The 20,989-nt window shown below is 33.6% G+C and overlaps 1 protein-coding gene across 2 annotated transcripts in view; it reads left to right on the forward strand.

Annotated features, from left to right (window-relative positions):
- SFMBT2 (Scm like with four mbt domains 2) overlaps positions 1-20,989 on the forward strand; it is a 301,913-nt gene that overhangs the window by 261,253 nt on the left and 19,671 nt on the right. For both annotated transcript variants that reach the window (XM_051962302.1, XM_051962303.1), the window contains 2 exons: positions 7,361-7,470; positions 19,422-19,597. In XM_051962302.1, the coding sequence (XP_051818262.1) occupies positions 7,361-7,470; positions 19,422-19,597 (286 nt within the window). The remainder of the gene's footprint in view (positions 1-7,360; positions 7,471-19,421; positions 19,598-20,989) is intronic.

The following is a 20,989-nucleotide window of genomic DNA, read 5'->3' on the forward strand; positions in this document are numbered from 1 at the left end:
TGAATTCAAACCAGAAAATATTACAACAAATAAAGGATATGGTAGTATGGCAGAAGGTTCCAAATAGAATGAGAATTTATCAGTTTTAAATATATTTAAAGAGTAATTCACATTCCCCATTTATAAATTAGTTTCTTTATAACCATAAAGGACTCCACTAGTTATACCAGTCATGCATCTCTCCATTGCCCATCTGGCCACTTACATTTTAATGCTTTAGAGATCACAATTTTCCATGATTCATAGTCATATAGCATCATCGTCGAATCATAATGACTCTGAAAAAATAAAAATATATTAAAATTGCTTTTGTATATTAGCTATGTGTGTAATTTCCCAAATTCAATTCAGTCCATTCTCTTTTTCTTATTTCATTCTGGGCTCATCTCATTGCTAATCACAGAATTAAAATGGATCTTAGAAACAATTTAGCCCAACCTATACCTGAACACGAATCCCCTCTGGTATACGCAACAAGTGGTAATTCAGCTTTTTCTTCAAGATCTCCAGTGAGGAATATTCCACCTCAGGCAGCCCATTTTATTTTTTAATATCTCTAATTTTATTGGAAAGTTTTAAATTTATATCAAATCTTAATTTGCCACTTGCAATTTATACCCATTTGTCCTACTTCTACCCTCTAGGAACAAGCTGAAAAAGTCTTAATTTGTTTTTATGTCATAGTTCTTCTAATATCGGAAGATAGCCATCATGTTCTCAATTTCTTCCGTTTTCTCTTTCTTCTTCAGTTCCTTCAATTGCTAGTCATATTGCATAATGAATTAGAGATTCTTACTATCATGGTTTGTCGTCTTCTGGTTGTTCCCCAATTTATTAATATCCTTGTTGATAAAGAGTACCTAGACCTGAACACATTTACCCAAATATGATCTGATCAGTGAAGAATACATACACTAATGGGCTTCCTCCTTGGACTGAAATTTAGGTAATAAACATCCTTCACTGACTTTTTTTATTATGTGGCTTCATAGGGTAGGTCAGTTTCTTTTGCATAGGTATGGACCCCAATGAGGCAACCATATGGTAGTTTTATTGTATTGTTATCCTATTTTTTACATCACAAACTTTTCTCAAGAAAAATTATTCTTCCTCTCCATATTGAATCCTGCATTTCAACAAAGAACAAACAGTTGAGAAAAATACTTAATATAGTGATGATATTTAATAATTTGTAAAACATTTTGACTCTACCATCTTATCTATTCTCTGGGGCCATGGTTGGTCTCTCTGTGTACTTTCCTATTAGTGGTATTTTCTCAGGGTTTTGTTATTGTTATGTTCTTCATTTTCTACTTACTTCACCCTCCATCATTTCATAAGCCTTTTCATGTTTGTCAGATTTCTCATGTGTCTTTCCTTACTCCTTAATATTCCATTATATTTATATGCCACTAATTAGAATTATTCAGTTGGTGGACACCCACTTTTTGGTTATCACCAGAATTTTACTATTGATATTTTGGTGGACCTGTACTATTTTGTGTATGATATAATTAACTTAAATTTCATCTTCAAACAAGAGCCTAGAAGGCCCACCTTCTTTTTAGGAGTTCTTAATCTTTTTTTTTTTTTTTTTTTCCTGTCTTGGACAGTCTGAAATCTCTGAATTTCTCAGAGAAATGTCTCTTTTAAAATTAATAATTGAAGAAAATTCCAAATATCAATTGGAAGCTAGTGAAAAAAGATGTAAGGACCAGCCTCCACATAAGTTCATAGACATCCTGAAATCTATCCTTAGACCCTATGATGTTCATAGATTTCTAAGAAGCCCTAATATATAGTGAATCTCTCACTTGTATATATTCTTTGCAGGATCTTCTTTATCATAGTAGTAAATACCTTTGAAGAGTGTATATCTCCTTTTTTTATGCTTCATTTAATAATTATCAGAAGTTAGTCAAAAAAAGTTCTCTGTGATTAGATATATTAAATAATTTTTTTAACAGCTTAATAGTGAATGCAAGATACCCATTTAGAATAGTACCTGTAAAGATGCATTTTGCATTATTTCTCTAGCATATATAGCTGTTTGTTCGTAATAATAATAATAAAAAAGTAACAATAACTGGCCTTTAAAGAGCAGTTTAAGATTTGCTTAACATATTAAAATAATATGCTATGTCATTTGACTTTCACAGCAACCCCATGTGGGAAAAGGTGTTGAAATTTTATTGTTGGGGAAACAGCTAGATAAGTTAAATGACTCAATCAGAGTAATCTACCTATTAAGTTTCTGAGGTAGTATTTGAACTCAGTTCTTTCTTAAGTCCTTGTTCAACATTGTATCTAATAAAAGCATCCTGTATTCTATACCTTTTTTCCTTTATTTGTCTCTGAAATTGTCTGCTTTAAAAAATTATGTGCAAAACTTGACTTTTATTTTCTTCAAGGATATCCATACATAGATGATTCTCATGAAAATTTCATACAGTTAGGAAAGTAGACATTTGTATTTGTAATGGTCCTCAAAATCATTTTATTTTTTGCTTTTATATTCTTTTATTCTTCCCTACCTTAAATAATTTTAAAAAAAACAACCCTTCATGCCTTTATAATTTTGTTGTTGGTTGTACCTTGGTTTTGGCTCTTGGTTTTAATGTACTTTACTTCATGTTCATAACATTTCCATCTCCTTGAGTTTGGTGATGTCAGAGTCCAAATATGATGCTTCCATTATAATTAATGTTGACTATTTGTAAATAATATTGACTAGTTGCTATAGAAATATCGATAAATCTGCATGTCTTATTCTCTTTGTTGTCCTCCATAAATTTTCTTAGGATGATCTGTTTTAGTTTGATCTGATGGTAAGCTTCAGTAGATACTTTCTCCATCACCCCCTTGCTACTTTTCATATAAAGTAATACTGCTTGCCCAATTCTTATATAATCTTAATTATTTGTAATTGTATTCTAAACCACTGGTGTCAAATGAAAATAGAAATGGGACAGAATTGGATGGCTGTGAGCTGCATATTGTGGAAAGCCACAAATGGGCATTTATTTTGTTAAACATAGCCCAGTTATGTTTTATATAACTGGTTCCAGTTGCACTCTAGAGTTTTATGGGCTGCTTGCTACTAGCTGCTCAGCTCTAAACTGTTAATTTTTGCTGTCTACCCTGTTCGTGTACTTGGCCAAGAAACTAGTGGAACCCTGATGGAAAAGGTTCTCCAGCTACAGTCTCCTTGTAATAGGGACTACTTACTCATGATTTTGCTTAAAAGGGGGCATCTAGATAGTATAATAGAGTGCTGGACCAGAAGTCAGCAAGAGTCATCTTCCTGAGTTCAAATTCAGCCACTGGTATTTGTATGTGACCCTGGGCAAGTTATCTAACCTTGTTTACTCCAGCGTGTCATCTATAAAAAATGAGCTGGAGAAGGAAACGGCAAACCATCCCAACATCTTGGCCGTGAAAACCCCAAATGGGTCATGAAGAATTCAGCACAACGGGACAACAACAATTAAAATGTTTATCATCAGCATTAGTATTGCAGTCCCTTTTTCCAGAATCTTAGTAGCATATTTAAATAAGTTGCATTGTAGAATCACGCTGAGTATTTTGTACTTTTCTCAAGCTTTGCCTCCTTGTAAAAATTTTCCATGCTACATTATATGTATTTTGACTAAAAACATTCTTATCATTAACATCTATAAAACAACAATTAATTTCTTCATTGAAGCCATTTTTCAAGGCTAAAAAATTAAATCACCTCATGTACTTGGCATAGTAACCAAATATTTATGAGAGTAGTTTTGCGAAAGAGTACATAAAGTTACAGTTGAGCTACTTCATAGTCTAATTCCATTATATTATTGTATTAGGCAGAGTATCAAATTATTATACTTCCCATAAGGCACCCCTAGCAATTAATCTTGTATATTTACTTTAAAAAAAAAAACCTTCTGTCTTATTTTCTATATTCTTTTAAATTTCTTGTTGACAGAAATAGTCTCTTTTTTTTGAGTTTTCTATAGTGCTATATACATTTTAGTTATTTGTTAAATGCTTATTGAGTAAATGATTTAGGTGTTGATAATGGTTGCATTGATTTGTTTAGCAGTAATAGGAATAAAATTTAGCTGTAGCAGTAGACATCCAATAAGTGTTTGAGGATGATTCCATAGTGGTTTTCTGTGAGCCCCACAGGACTGTATCTTTTAAGAAACAAGAACTTTTTTTTTTTTTTTAACTGTTCTGTTTGCCACCTACATAGCAGCAAATTGGGATTAGAATCACATTTGTGACCCTTCTTCCCCTCTTATCCCCAGCTGTTGGGGACACCACGCACTGGAGTGGCTGCCCCTTTGTTAACATTTGGTGCTGTTAGCATATACACTAGAAACTCTGGGAATATGCATAGCAAATCTAGATAAGCTCTTAGTTTATTGTGGCCTCCCTTGCTATTTCATGGGAATGGCTAAAATCCTTCAAGCTACCTTAGGGAGAAGATTCAGTTCTTTGCAAAAAGGCTGAGAGAATTTGGAGATGAATGATATGTTACACTCTCATTTTTAAGATATAGCATTTGACGTTTTTGTACAATGTAATTGCTGCCTATTCCTGTATTAAATTTAGCTAGATAGGTCTTTTTTTTTTTTTTTTCCTGCAAGAGCAAAATGCATTTCAGCTTACTGCAATGTAGCTCTTGGGGTTTTCTCAGCGGAAAAGAATGAACAGAATCAGCTGAAATTTTATTGTCTGTTGGTAAACACTTTGTACATTATTTCAGCCAGCTCTAATTAGATTTATTTTAAAGCTCACTTCCCATAAACCGTAGTGACAGCCAACAATAAAAATCAAATGCTGATTCTAATAAAAACACACATACACACAATCACCTCAGATGTGTTTGTAATTTATCCTTGTGGCCTTTTAGCATACCTACTGGAACATGTTGATGGAAAGACATTTTAGACCCTCAAAACATCAGCAAAGTACTAATCTGAGGAAGAAGAAGTATACCTGCCATTTAGTTTTTACAGTATGAATGATGTTAGAATTGATTTTAATTATGAAGGCAAAATAAAAAAGGTTGTTTTCTTAAATCAGTCAACTTCCAAACCAGATTGTTTGCATTCAGAGAGACTTCATTTTTGAGAGTGTAGTCAGTATTTGGAGGTTATCACTATTTGGGTCAATATAATACTTTAAAAAAAATTATTATTTTGCCTGAGGCAATTGGGATTAAGTGACTTGCCCAGGTCACACAGCTAGGAAGTGTTAAGTATTTGAGGTCAGATTTGAATTCAGGTCCTCCTGATTTCAGGACTGGTGCTCTTGCTATGTAGCTGCCTCTAATATGATACTTCTTCAAGAGTTGAGTATTCATTCATCTTTTATTGGTTTATAATTCCTGTTCTAAGTATGTAACATCGCATTAACACATATGCTTTGATGATTGTGCCAGTTCACCAGTATAATAATACAGTATTTTTATTCACCTGTCTTCTGTATATATTTCTTGAATTATTTTTTTAAAATCGAATTTCTCTAATAAGCGTTTCTCTATAACAGATTATACCTAAAACTTAATCTTTATTTTATAAAACTTTATTTTCCTTTTAAAATGTATAATAAATTAAACCAACTTTTACAACTATTTTGCTTATCTAGCCTTTGTTCTCTGCATTAAAAATATTTTAATAATTTTTCCTTGTTGAGGGTTGGGTAGTTGGATGGAACTCTCCCTAGTCTTCCTCCTATTTCTTTCCATATTGATTTGTCCTTTCAAATTCCTTGGCAGTATATTTAACTAGAAACATCTCTATGTCATGAATTCAATAAATATAAATGGATGATGATTATCTATTTATTAAAAAGTGACTACACTAGAGCATCCAAGTTTTCTAGCGCTATTCATTGTTAAAGCACATTGAAGTGAAAATGGGCCTCAGTTGAGCTGAGGGAGCATGCAATAGAAGTACTGTATTGATCTGAATATAAATTAATTCCATATATATAGACTATACTCACACCATGAAATCTCTGAAAGGTTAGTGTACTCTGATTGGGGCTACATTCAAGGTTATACTGGCTAGACTTGGAGAGAAAAGAAGTACCTCTTCAGATCATTGTTATATCATGAAAAAAAACCGAGTACATAATCATGTATATCAAAATATTCATAGAAGCACTTTTTGTGGAAGCAAAATAAACCTCTGAAAACAGAGTGGAACCCATCAATTAAGGAATGATTGAACACATTGTAATAGGATATTCTTGTAATATGTAATGATGGATGTGTGAAGAATTCAAAGAAACATGGGAAAATTTGTATGAAATGTAGTATAAGGTCAAATAAGCAGAAGTAAGAAAAGAATCATAAACAGTGATTACATCATTTTTGAGGAAAACAGAACTTAAAGGCCACAGAATTTAAGATTAATTGCAGTGACCAGTTCTTGTCCCAGAGGGGAGATTATGAAATACACTCCCTTCTCCTTGGTAGATAACATGTGGGACAGATGAAAAGCATTGCCAGTTCTCTCAGATAAGGTTGTTTTGTCTCATTTGTGCTTCACTATTTGTCTTTGTTTCAAGGTAGCATTCAGTTTGGAATGCTATACCGTAGGAGATGACCATGATGTAAATACAAAATATTATCAATAAAATTTTTTAAAAAGGTACTATCAATTAGATATTTATTTATTGGCCACTGAGTGAAAGCGACAAGTTGGGGCAAAGGTATGTAAGAATTAGACTTTCAGCCAAAGCCTCCTTAATAGTTATGTTTCTGAGGAAGTTTGCCAAGGATTAGATACTCACAAATTGGGATGATTCCAAGGAAGCTACAGAGAATTGTTACCTAGCTACCCCTATTCAGAGGTCAAGCATAAATGGTTCTGTCAGCACAGGAAATAGCACAATGAATAGACTATCTCATTTTTATTTGTTTCATCTGTATTTTCATTCTTAAAAAAAAGAGATTTAAATGTCAAATAATCCTATTAGAGAGAGAAAAATATATTATCCTTTTTTTAAAGAGTTTTTTCCTCTAAAAGTGATTTTAATTCATTTATCTTGGAAGAATTAATGACAATTTCCTTTATATAATGAGTAGCTCATTAACTTGTGCCATTGAGGTTATCACCTGCTATGTCCACTTGATGGTGAACCTACTTAGTGTTATCTTTAAAGGTGATTTCATCGCACTTAATCAAGATGTTTCACTTAACTTAGGTGAAACAGTTATTGCTTTGAAGTGTCAAGGGTATGAGGGTAATAGCTTGATTGTTTTTGTACAAATGATCCTCATTGCCTCAATGAAGTTCACCATGATAATTGTTTTGCTTTGTGTTTCTTTCCATCTCTGCTTTCAATCCCCCCTCTATAGGTTCTTAGCATGTTAATTAATGCAGCTTACAAGCCAGGAAGGGTATTGAGAGAACTGCAGCTTGTGGAAGACCCACAATGGAATTTCCAGGAGGAGACCCTGAAAGCAAAGTAAGTGTTTTCTACTCTGGGAAACCTGGCTTTGAGTAATGCTTAATTTGCTGTGTCTTATTGACTCAATAATGTAATTAAAAAAAAAAAACTAAAGAAAATTAAATTTCTGTCCAGAAATAAGGTATACCATGTCTGAATATAGATTTATGTGAGTTTTACTATATTCAGTTACATTTAGGACAGTTCTTAGGCATTATATTTATTGTAAATATAGATTCAAAAATTGTTTTTTTCCCTAATTGTTCAATAACAAGTATCTTATTGATTCGTTTGAAAAGCAAACTAGGATACTTTCTCTTTAAAGTATACATATTTAGGCTTTGGTGAAGATAAAGGAGAAAGAATTTTTGTGTAGATGAAGAACATGCTTTAGTCAAGTTCCTGATAAGTACAAATAATTCATCCCCTGGAGTAGTCATTTCTATTTGAATTTGTACTTTTCAAAGTTTTAATACAGAATACGGTAATTGGTTCCAGCCCATTAGAAATATGCAGTGCAAATTAAAATAATACATCTACCTCAGGGAATTCATTATTCATACTAATCTGGACCTAGCTATATTGATACATGTAGTTAAGATACTAGAAAGAGCAGAACATATGGAAAACCTTGCTCTCTAGAAATGTTCTTTTTTTTTTTTTTTTTTTTTTTTTTTTTAAATAAAGGATAATGGATCAACATTTCTTTGGGGTTGATTGAGGAAAGCAGGTAGTGGTGATTGTGTCTCAGGATGGTTTTCTTCTTGTCTACATTTGTTTGCTGGTAAACTTACTAGAGGAGAAAATTTTCACATTGCTTTCAGTTTTTTGAAATTGGAGTTTGAGAACTCTTTACCAAAAGTTTTGGTGGATGGAAGAATACATAGATGGTAGAGAATGTACTTTGCTCAAAACAACTATATATTACTTATATAACACTTTTTTCGTTCTCACCCTTGGCACATGGTATACATTGAAGACAAGTTTAAAAGAGAATGAGAATCTATTTAAATCTAGTTCAGAAGTTCTCAACTTGAAAGTTGACTTTTTAAGAATATTGAATCTTTCAATATATTTGAGTTCCTTTGTAATCCTTGATGCACTTACAGCATTATTCTGAGAAGGGGTCACTTAACTTTCATCACACTGGCAAAGGGCTATGACATAAAAATGGTTAAGGAACCTTGCCCTCCTGTTTATGCATCCCTCTTTCTCTTAGTGAGGATGGATTTGCACAAAAAGTTCCTGTTCTGGTCTTTACAAATCCAGAGAGAGTATGCTGAAAATGTTAAGAATCAACAATTTCCTACTTAGAGCTAACCTAAATTAATCCTTCTCCAATTTAAGTTCATTATCTCTTTTTGATGCTCAAGATATATTTGAAAAACTCACTCATTGCATCATCCTCATCTTGAACTTACCACTTATTGCCCACGATTAACTAGCATTCCTGGTGTGAGTATGTTTAGGGCCATCTTCTGAACTTTGACTTGTGCCTGAAATCATTGATGGGACAATAATGACGCTTTACTAACTAATACAAAATAGAAAATGAAATAGTTTTTTTCAGGTTGTTTTTGTTTTCTGATAGATATTGTTGCATTCTATCCTATTCAAGAAGGATGATTCGGTTTTTCCTTCTGTTCTTTTATTTCTCAAATATTAGCAACACATTGTTTCACATACTTGATTTTTGTATCCATTCATTTTCAAGGAAGTTTTATGGAAAATCTATATGCAGTTCGTTCTTAGCAAATTCATGTATGGCACAGAAAAGAGAAGTTGTGATTTTTCTCCTTTAAAATTTTTCCCCTTCACTAAAAAGGAAATCATCAGTAATAGTAGAGCCTTTATCACATGTGATCAGTCCATAGTAGTAGAAAATCACAGCAGTTTATTAATTGTTTGAAGGTCATTAATTATCTGGGCAGTCAGGAAAAATCCTTTTTTTTTTTTTTTTTTGTTCCAGATTTAACCCTAAATTCAGTGCAAACAGAATAAATCTAATAAATACAGATAAGAATTTTGTGATCTTCATGATGTGGATATTCCTTTTGTCAGCATAGATCATAAACTCTCCCATGCCTTTTTATCTTGTCAGATTCTATCCTCTCATCAGTCTTACATATGGAATCAACCTAACTTGATAGCTCCTTTATCAAAGTCTCTTGATCCTACCTCAATACCCATTTGACCCACATGCTATTAACCCTCTCTCTTTATACATGCCTTCGCCATTTATCTCTTTAATAATAACTTATGCAATACTTTCTTCATATTGTAAATTGTTGGTATTATGATGTAGCCTGTTAAAATTCATCTTATGTTTTTCCTTGCTTTTTCATTAACATATCTTATTTTCCCTTTTCTGCAATTTTGTGTTCCACAATTTAAAGTCCCTATCATTACTAGAAACCATTATTATTAAAAACAATTGGTTTCTATTTCAGGAAGAAGCTTGGGGTCATTAAAATCACTCCACAAAATGCTTCACTCTTCCCTTTGTTTATTGTTGGGCCCAGTGCATTGTCTATCCAAGACACACACACACACACACACACACACACACACACACACACAGAGTCTCTGATGGATCTGCTCTATGTCCTGTCCATTAATGATATGTCATAGTTTAGAAAGTAGTTATTCTCTTTCCATTTGTTTCTTCCTTTGTGGATGATTAGGTTGAGCTTTTCTGATTGATTATAGATCTAATATAGAAAGTCTACAGTGTCAAGGTTGATTCTATCAGCAAAACGTCATCTGCAGATAGGAGCATCTAAAGAATTGTCACGTTCCCTAGGGAATTCCTCCTCGAGTAAATTCTATACTGAGTGCCCTTCATAACAGTGTCAGAGCATAAGTATCCCGTTCTAAATGCTAGAAAACAGGGATGGTACTTTTTGCAGAGCTTGCATTAGTTTTTGTATTGCCAAGTCGATCAGAGCTTTTATTAAATCCAGCCTAATAAAATCAAAACAGGCATTGTGAAATCTGGCCCTGCCATATTCTAAAAGCAACGTATTACCTATTATATCAAATATGACAGTAAGTTCCATTTCAGAATCTTACACAGCAACTTATAATGAGAAAATGTCTGTCTCAACTGGGTTTCAAGTGCGCTAGATCACAATAGCATCTTTGAGCAGCTGCTAATGATGACAGGTTTATAGTCAGCAGGAATGTTAGTGTTATCATACTACATGTTGAGTCACCTCATTCCTTCTGATGTAGAATGACAGCTTTTTGGATCTTGACAACTTTGCTGTTTACTTTGGTAGGAAAGGAAGGAGAGAAAGCTCTTTCCCATTTAGCTGAAAGGCAGAAATCCTTGCTGTCATGAATAAATTAACTTGCATTTAATTCATTCAGCTGTCAAAGTTATATGTCACTGACTCAATTGCAAACAGTGTTTCAAAAAAAAGGATATAGTTTTGATTATCCATGGGGGTAAGATGATTACTATCACTTATTCATAGTTCTTGCTTTTTCATTTTTACATTGTTGTAAAGACCTATATACTGAAGGGAGTTTAAAGTATCATTGATAAAATTATCTTGATTGATGTATAAATCTGATGCATTTACATGGCACCAGAAAAAGACTTTTCGTCATTCCCATAGAGATTGTTGTAGAGTTTAGATAATTTTTAAAGTGTTTATCAGCCTATCGTTGGTATTCAATGAATCATCATTAATTTAAAAAACCCAACAAACTAGCTATTATATAATTATCAACTATTACTAGATATTTTGGCAGAAAAGACCCTTTTATTGCATTTCCTTGTTCTCAGGTATTTTAGATATACTGCTCAAACTACCATTCAAAGTTATTTTAAGGATCAAATGAGATGATAATTATAAAATGCTTAGAACAGTGCCTGACACACATAGTAAGTACTATATAAACATTAGCTGCTGCTACTCTTCTACCATTACTGCCACCACCATTATTAACGTCCTATTGAAGAGTTTGCTTTCTCTCTGTTGTTATCATTGTAGCACCTACTCTGAAGATAGGAAGATCAAAGAAAGAATAGAATCTATTTTACCCATTATAATTTTAAAAAAACAAAGCAAAATCTTTCTGATGTTTAGCATTCCTCACCAGTTGCGATTTATTTTGAACTTTAGCACTCTCAATACTCTCTTTTTAAAAATAATATTTTTAAAAAGTCCTTTTTTTAAAACTAGCTTCATTGCCATATATCATTTTTTCTTCACCTTTATTTCTGAATGTGTCTATCACTATTACCATACCCAGAGAACTATTATTTTCAACGAAGATTTTTTTAAAAACGAGGATAGAAAGCAGTTCAGCACGGCTAACCAGCACAAGGCAGAATAGTCCAGTGGATAGGGTATTGGATTGGAAATCAGAGGTCCTGGATTGAAAATCCTGACTTGACACATTTAGCGTCATGTGATTCCAGATAAGACTCTTTTTACCTCCTTGGGTTTCATTTTTTCACACCTATAAAATAAGGTTTGGGGTTGACCTTGAGGGCCTCTGAGTCCATTCAGTTCATGATCTATTATCCTATTATACATGTCTGACAGTACATGCAAAGGAGTCTTCTGGGTTACATGACCATCACGTTGGAAGACTATCTTCTCTGATCTTTGTGACCACTACAAAATAGGAATTACATGCAAGTGATAAAAGCAATTTCAGTTTTCTCCATGATCTAGGACACCAAGAAAAATACCTAACAATCATAGAAGGCTAAATCCTAATTACTATCTCACTCAGCAGCCCATTCCCCCAAAACCACCACCATGTTCCAGGAGGTTCCTGTACAAGGCAGCCCTGCAGCCTTTCAGCTCCCCTTACTCCCTCTTTATTCCATTGAAAATCAAAAGTCAGAGAAACCTGTCCTGACTAGGACAGCACCAGGAGATACTTCTTTGTCAAACACTTCCCCTCACCTGTAGAGAGAATTTTGGTGGCTAAGCCTTGTGTGCTATAGAGGTACTCAGCCAGAGTCAACCAGGACAGGATGAGTTTGGGGCTAAATGATGCTCTGATAGGCCTATAACAATCTGTGGCCAGCTGCATCCTCCCTGAAGTCACTTAGGGAGAAGCTTGAGCCTAAGGCTAGTGAAACATGAATTACGCTCTCCTACTGAGATGGCTTTGAGGTAAAATACTCCCAAGGAAAGGAATCGGAAGGGGGAAAACAAAGGGGGAAATGTGACATTATCAAAGATATCAGGAGGAAGAAAACTCAATTAAAAACTCCAAGATCATAAATAGTATTAATAACAGAAGAAAAACAGTGTCCAGCTCAGGGAAAAGAACTCAAGCCTCTATGGATAAGTATTGTTAAGACAAAGAAAAAGCCATCAATTGCTAATGAGGCAGAGGAACTGGAACCAGTGCAGGAGGTTCTGAATGGCTTAGAAGAGAAATAAGAATTAGGAAAATATTTGTGGACTGCACAGGAGGACAAGTGACAGAATAGAAGAATTTGAATACAGGGGATAAATCTCACCAAAGAAATAAATGAGAGATAACTGATTTGGACTGTAAATAGTTGAAAGTGGGGGACATTCTGGAATAAGAGGAGCAAAAATGAAAATGTGATCTAATTTCAAGGACAATATATGGGGTGAAAACTTAAGGTTATGAGTCTTTCCAGAGGAGTAGTCGCAAACCTGAATAGAAGTGGGAGTCATGAAGATCCCTACGGGTTACATATTGGCTTAGATGTAACAACATAAATACTGTTAACATGTTATATTTTGTTTTGTTAAATATTTCCTAATTATATTTTAATCTAGTTCAAGCAGCAGGGTGTATTCAACCCCTTTGTTCCAGAAAAACATGACAAGTCAAAAAAACTGGAAAATATAAGAAAATTGACTAGAACTTCTGAATACAAAGAGCAAAGTGCCAATCGAAAGAATCCAATGACTGTTTGAAGGCATGTGTGTGTATCTACATTCTGTACATACCTCTACAAGGAAGGAGGTTGGAGATCTAGTGTGTCATTTCTTCTCTGGGGCTAATTTTGGTCTTATAATACTTTTTTCCCCCCCTGACTTGCCCAGGGTCATCAGCTAGAGTGTTCAGTGTCTGAAACCACATTTGAACTTGGGTCCTCCTGACTTCAGGGCTGATGCTCTATTCATTGCATCATCTAGCTGCCGCTGATCTTAATAATTCTTATGAAATCATGTCAGACTTTTGGATTTGTCTCTTTATTTTTGTCCTTTCCACAAAGAAAATATCTATGTCTTTTAAAAATCTGAATAGTTTAATTGATCTTAATGCTTCATATTTTCCACCTTGGAATTGTTTCACTTTATCTCTTTGGAATTTTATACTTCTGAGCTTCTGATCCCACTAGGTTGAAATTCCCCTTTAAAAGATTCCACCTAGCTTTCCTTTGTATACTCTACAATCCAATTTGCCCAAATTGAAGTTGCATGTCAATATACTTTCTGTTTTTTTTTTTTTTTACCATAAATTCTGATGTAGAGTTAAAATTTCCCAAAATTCCAAGAATCAATACCCCCGACAATTAAGTGTATCCTGATCAATGAAAATTGTCATATAATAAGAGTTACCTCCATTGTTTCATTTGCCTCTCAAAGATGAAGTTATTATTCAGGCAAACAAAGAAAAGTGTTAGCTTCTCTGCTTTTGACAGATCGAGGTTTCTGCCGGATGTCTGTTGAATTGAAGTCTCTCCTCACTATTGTGGGATGCCTCAATGTCAGACATTTTCAGAACTCTTATTTTTTTCTCCTTCTTTAGAGGCAATCTCTTCTGATGAATCTCTTATTTGATCTCCTGACATCTTTACTAACAGGATAAACCTCACTGAACAAACAAACAAAAAGCTTCTGCTTTCTAAAGAACAGGGGAAAAGTTTAACTTAGGATGCTCTAGTTAAATCTTTATCCTATCTAGGAGCTGTCTGAAATGAAAACTCTCTCTACATGCAAGGTGCCTTCCTAACTACCTTCTTTTATACTCTCTTTGCCATTCATCAGTCCTGATGCAGTGGTCTTTCTATTTTTTCCTTTCCTCCCTTCTGAGATAATTTATAAAATTGGAAAATTTTCTTTTGTGTGCCAACTTGATTCTCTCTTTTTAATATCTCCCCCCTCCCTAATTTCTTTTTTCCCCTTATTTGTAAAGCGTGCTTTAAACTCTTATCTCAGTGTTTACAGTAGCCTTTCCAGGGCATTTAATAAATCACATTGCTAAGGATTTTTTTCTTCAGGTTCATGTCTGCCGTAGGAAATAGAAAATGTGAAATCATGCTTTTTCAGCAGTATCTCTTCATAAGTCCAGTCTCCAAAACAAAGGAGTTATTTCTTTGTCATACACTTTAACTCACCTGTGGGGAGAATTTCAGTGGATAAATCCTACTGTTGATTCTAGTGTTCCTTTGCAATGACATGGAATGATTAGGAATCAGGAGTTCTGGATTATAGACCTAACACCATCTGATTGGTTATTTGACCCAACATAAATGTGATGACAATACAGATAAATCATGAAAGTGTGCTCTGAGTCTCAGTTCCTTCATCTGTAAAATGGAAATGTTTATAATAGCTTTCTTACAGGACTAAACAAGAAAAAAATATATGAAAGTATTTGAAAAATTATAGGGGCTAAAGGGTGATAAAGCTGGTTCTGTAATCAAGAAGTCTGTTCTTTCTGAGTTCAAATCCAGTCTCTGACACTTACTAGCTGTTTGATCTTGGATAAGTCACTTAATCCAATTTTCTGTTTCTTCATATATAAAATGACTTGGAGGAAAAATATGTCAAACCATCCCAGTATCTTTTGCTAAGAAAATCCCAAATGAGGTCCCGAAATGTCAAACATAACTGAAATGACTGAACAACAATAGTTTGAAAACTATTTGAGCACTCTACTAATACAAACTATCATTGTTATCGTCTTCTTCAACATCATTAAATTCAGCTTTTTCGTGCCAAAAATTCAATTGCCCTTGGCCTCTATTTAGTGTTCAAGTTTTTACTTGTCTTTAAAGACTCTTCACATGTCAAATGATTCTACCTTCTTCATGAAGTCACCCTTTCCCTTCCCTCAATCAGAACTCGTGTCTTGTATTTTGCCTCTTCATTTATTATATTCTCTTATTATTTTTGCCTGTTTTAGCTCCCCTGCTACATTATAAGGTCCTTCAGAGCAGGCTTAATATCTTAATTATCTTTGCATCCTTATTATATGACAGACATAACAATAATTACAATGAGAATAGCTTTTCTATAACAACAAAAATTTGGCCTATACTAGGTGCTTAATGTTTATTGAAACTGTACTGATTACAGAATAATTTATAATGAACCTTATGTTTTTGTAGTACTTTCCAGCTAAATCCTAAGAAATTATTTCTGTTCCTCCCTCCAAAAATTATAATATGCTTTGGAGGACTTTCTCTTCGCATCTTTTTTTCACAGATACTTTATTCTTTACTATACATGCTCATTAGTTATAGCATAATTTTCTGTATTTTGAATAGCCAGAGACATAGTTGTTAGAGAATTCTGTAAGCATACAAATATTTGTGAGCCCCCGACCTTGCCCTGGATTTCACCTGGGCACTGTGCTTCTCCTTTTCTATAATTTTAAAATTTACCCAAAAGCCTGGTCTTTAACTATTTTAGTACAAAATCCAAATATCCTTAGAATTATATAAATCGAAATAATGACAACTAAAAAGAACAAATGTACAGATTGGTGCTTATTTTAACCTCATTCCCATTGCATTTTTGTGGTTTGTGCTACCTATACAATTTGATGCTATTACCGTTTTGAAACACAATGAATATCATGAGTGAGAGCCACCCAGTGAACTATAAGTTCCTGATTAGGAAGAAAAAAAATTTTTTTTTAAATTTCTATTTCAATCAAATGTATTGATTATTTAAATATGATTATTTAAATCAAATTTAACAAACCAAAAGGGGATTGATCAGAAAGGAAAGCTAAATTTGGAAGGTTTTTTCCCCTAACAATGTTGGGAAAATAAGGAGTATCACAGAAAAGTGTGACTCTGTTGCACAGAGTAAAAGGGACCTTGATAAGGAGTGATAGAATTACCCAACTCTTTGTTTGCCTTTTTTAATTCTGCCAAAGAGAATAATCTTTGAGCTGAAAAGAACAACATAAAAAATATCTGATAGGGAATTGAAATATAAAATGATAGCTGTATCCATGGTGTATCAAAATAGGCGCTGAACTTCTTTTCATGGTTTCTTAAAGATCATAAAGAATTGCAAACATCCTGAAAGATGGAAGAAGGGCATATGACCTGAGGAAGTAGTCTTTAGACTGTAGGCAACATCTTCCATCTACTTAAGAAAAAGAACCCATGTCGTCATCATAATTAAAGATTTTTTTGAGAGTGGTCAGTTGCTTTTTGTTACATTATACTCTTCAAGCTCTGGGCTTAGGCATCAGGATGCCCACTGAATTTGGGTTGGTAACATAACTTTGTTTCCAAGCCTTGCTTTGCCACTAATGTTCTAGGATTGAAAAGAATAGTTGAATGTTATAAGGAATCATATCAATAAAAGGCATTCAAATAATTTCTTGAGTTCTTCCATTCCAGATCAGTAACACTGCAGATAAATACAAAGGATGGATGAAATTATTTTGTTTTGAAATCAACATTTAGGAAAGGTTAGATACTAGAAACTTTCTTATTATCCTCAGGGTATTCATTGAAATGTCCTTTAGGTTAAAAAAAAAAAAAAAAGTTATAGGACTGAAACCACTGTCGGGGGAGAAACAATTGCTCTGTTTTGCAACATGATTCAACAAGAGATGAGAATAATGATTTAACAGATACATTTTAAACTCCTCTGAGATCTCTGGCATTCTTTTCCTTTCAGTGAATCTGTGGATTTAATTTCAGATAGAATGGATGCATTAATATTTCCTAATTTTTTCTAATTAACAAAAATCTCTCTCTTCCCTTTCTTCTTCATCAAAAAAAAAACTAAAACAGAAACCTTGTGTAACAAATATGAATAATGAAACAAAACAAATTCTCATCTTTGCCATATCAAAAATGTTTCATTCTATACCCTGAGTTCACCACTTCTATTGGGCAGTGGGATTATGTTTCATCAAGTTCTTATCTCTCAAAATTTTCTAGTTTTTCTTTATTTCTTTCCATTATTGTTATTGTATACATTGTTCTAGCTCTTCTCACTTTACTTCATACAAATCTTCCCAGGTTTCCTTGAAACCATCCTTTTCATGATTTCTTAAGATACAATTAATATTGAAACCATAATTTGTCCAGTTGTTCCCTAATTGATGAGCACAGCTCCCCATTCCAACTTTGTTTCCAGTTCTTTGCCACTACAAAAAGTGCTACTATAAAATATTTTTGTACAACTGGGTCCTGTTTTTCCTCTTCTCTTTGCGAGACAGTCCTAATTTTAAAAAATGCCTACATTTCAGGGGAAAAGTACAGACAGCTAAGATGATGTATTCTTAGTGGCTTCTACTATGAAGTATAAGCTTGGATAGGAGGAAGATTTCTGGCTTTTCCCAAAGGTATATCTTATTTTAAGTAGTTCTAGAAATGATGACTTCTCTTAACTTTAATTAGTTACCAAGTGATCCTTGAACTATAACACTAAATGTTAGATCTAAATGTGGAAGTCTTTGCTGTGGCCATATGTCTCTTCAGAAGTGATGCTGGGACTTGCTCATTGCTTTGTTACTCATCACACTTGAGATTTGTTCTGGGCTTAGTCCTTGGTTTATTTCTTCATTGTTTTTCTTTTTTAAAAAATGTGACCTTCATTGTAGATGCCATTTTTGAATAATAAAAATCATTTGACTGTATTGGACTACCTGCCATCTAGGGAAGGGGATAGAGGAAAGGGGGAAAAAAGTTGGAACAGAAGGTTTTGCAAAGGTCAATGTTCAAAAATTACCCATGCATAAGTTTTGTAAATAAAAAGCTATAATAATAAAAAAAAAATCAGTTGAATTTCTAGAAGCAGATAATGCAGTTTTTACCAAGATAAGATTTCTTTGTCCTGGATTGTATAGCTCTCAAAATGGTAATATAATTACTTATATACTTAATTTTTCAAAAATTAAATGTGATGATAAAAGCTCAAGTTTCATTTCAAAAAAACATTTATTTTTGGTACTGATGTTCATTAGTTATGCACTATGTATCAAATTGCATATTACCAAACAAGAATATACTTAATGGAAAATTTTATTGTAGATTTTCTTAACAGAGCCTTCGTATCACCGTTTATAAACAAAATTCATTGTTATTACAGCATAAAAATGCTTGTTGATAAGTTTGCCACTTACTGATTCCCCATTCTCATTTTTCATCCTTCCCTTATCATGACTTATCCATTTGTCTCCCATTCTTGAAATGAAATTCCCTTTGTTTCCATTCATCACTGTTGTTCAAAATCCTTCACTTTCTCCAAGACTCAGCTTATGGATTTGGACACCTCAACTAGAATTGATTTCATCTTCTATGTTGCTTGTTATATTTTGCATTGTTCCGCTTCTTTGTACCTAATGACATATACACACACACGTGTGTATACATATATATGTCATATGTACATATGTCATTAGGTACAAAGGAGTGGAGCAAAGCAATATATATATATAGGTATGTCTGTGTGTGTTATTTTGTGTATGTGTTACTATTTCTATTATAAAATCTGAGCAAATGAATGACTTTCTTTATTTCATTAGGACCTTACACTTATTGGGGGAGGTAGAAGGTTCCTTGCACTTAATAGATATTTACATGTTGATTCTACTTAATTGAATTTATGAAGAAATATGAAATGAAATAAAACCAAACACTTTATATTGCTTTTTTATTTTTAAATATAATATTATGATATCTGTTGAACACTGTCAGAAACTGGCCCTATAAATAAACACTTGGGCTTTCAAAAAATATTTTTTCTCTCTCTTCCTAGGTACAGAGGTAAAACATATAGGGCAGTTGTCAAGATTGTACGAACATCTGACCAAGTAGCAGATTTCTGCAAGAGAGTTTGTGCCAAGCTGGAATGTTGTCCAAATTTGTTTAGTCCTGTTTTGGTTACTGAAATCTGCCCAGAAAACTGCTCCATCCACACCAAAACCAAATACAGTAAGTCCTATTTGTGGAACTAACACAATATAATATCCCTCCCCCCCATTTTCCCTTCTCCACTCCACCCCCCCTAAAAAACTCTACACATACTATAATCTGGTTTGCCTCTTATTTCTATTCATTTTCCAATAATTGTTTACAGGAATGTCTGTGGGATAGTTCTCTAGGTATATCTGTTCTTGACAGATATTGATGTTTTGAGTTAGGAGGAACATTAAGACCAAACCGGTGATTTTATTATTTTGGTGAACTATCACAAAATCAACAATTGCTTTGGTTACACAGAAAAGTCAGACTTGAGCCTGAGGCTTTTAGATTGTGGAGTTGAGTTTATCCACTGAACTGCACTGCCTCTTAGTTCTATTAAATAGAATATTAAGAGGTAATAAGAGGGATAATTTGGAAGAGGATGGAAGTTCCTACTAAATATAGAATCCCACCAGATTAAACAATTTTGAAAATTCTTAAAAATTCTTAAAGACAGCACAATATATACAATAAGAAAAAAGAATGCTTTTGTTGATGAATGACTTAAAACTTGTTTACCTTACTATGAAGTAATACTTCACTTTCTTCTTCATCACTTCTGGGAAGTAAAGAACTCAACTAAATAGCTGGAGGATTTTTGTTTCTTTTTTGTTTGTTCATCATGTTTGTCAAAGTGACCCATTTTATAAACTACTTGACTAAAATATTCTGGGGGACTTGGATAATTTTCTTTAGATTATATGAGAAGCAGTGGGTTAAGTGAAGGGATATGCTACCAAAAATGACTAAATTCCTGCAAGGATGTGGGGTCTCATTGTCTACCCTGTTCCTTATCTGTCACAAGGGAGGAGCCTGAGAACTATGAAAACATCATGAGTGAATGATGCTTATAAAACTGGATGGGCATCAGATGTAGTTTATAATTAAAATCGCCACCTGCCATTGTTACCCCACAAAAGTCCTTCTGACTTCCAAGTCAGCCAGTCTGTTCTGGCAGGTGATTAGCTCTAAAAGAAAGCACTTTTCCTTTTATGACACTATTCCTATACCTACTTCTCCAAGCTTTTCTTCTACCCTACGTAGAATACTGAGGAATAGCTATATTCCAGCTATATTGGGCTACTCATAGTTCCTCAGACACTATCTTCCTAAACATCTTACCTATGGGCCACCATTCACATCATCCCAGACACATGGGAATCCTCTCCCAATCTTTTGTGACCTACTCTTCAATTAATCTTTGCACTGTTCTAATATGAATTCTCACAGCACTTTGTTTTTAGGCTGTACTGTTTTAAAGCAGAATGTGATAAATATTCTCCTTTATCTTATACGTATTTATACAACACTACTGAGTAGTGATGCTAAATGTAATTTTATTTCTGCTCCCTTCTCTCTTCT

This window comes from Antechinus flavipes, chromosome 5, assembly GCF_016432865.1.
Source record: "Antechinus flavipes isolate AdamAnt ecotype Samford, QLD, Australia chromosome 5, AdamAnt_v2, whole genome shotgun sequence".
NCBI lineage: Eukaryota > Metazoa > Chordata > Mammalia > Dasyuromorphia > Dasyuridae > Antechinus > Antechinus flavipes.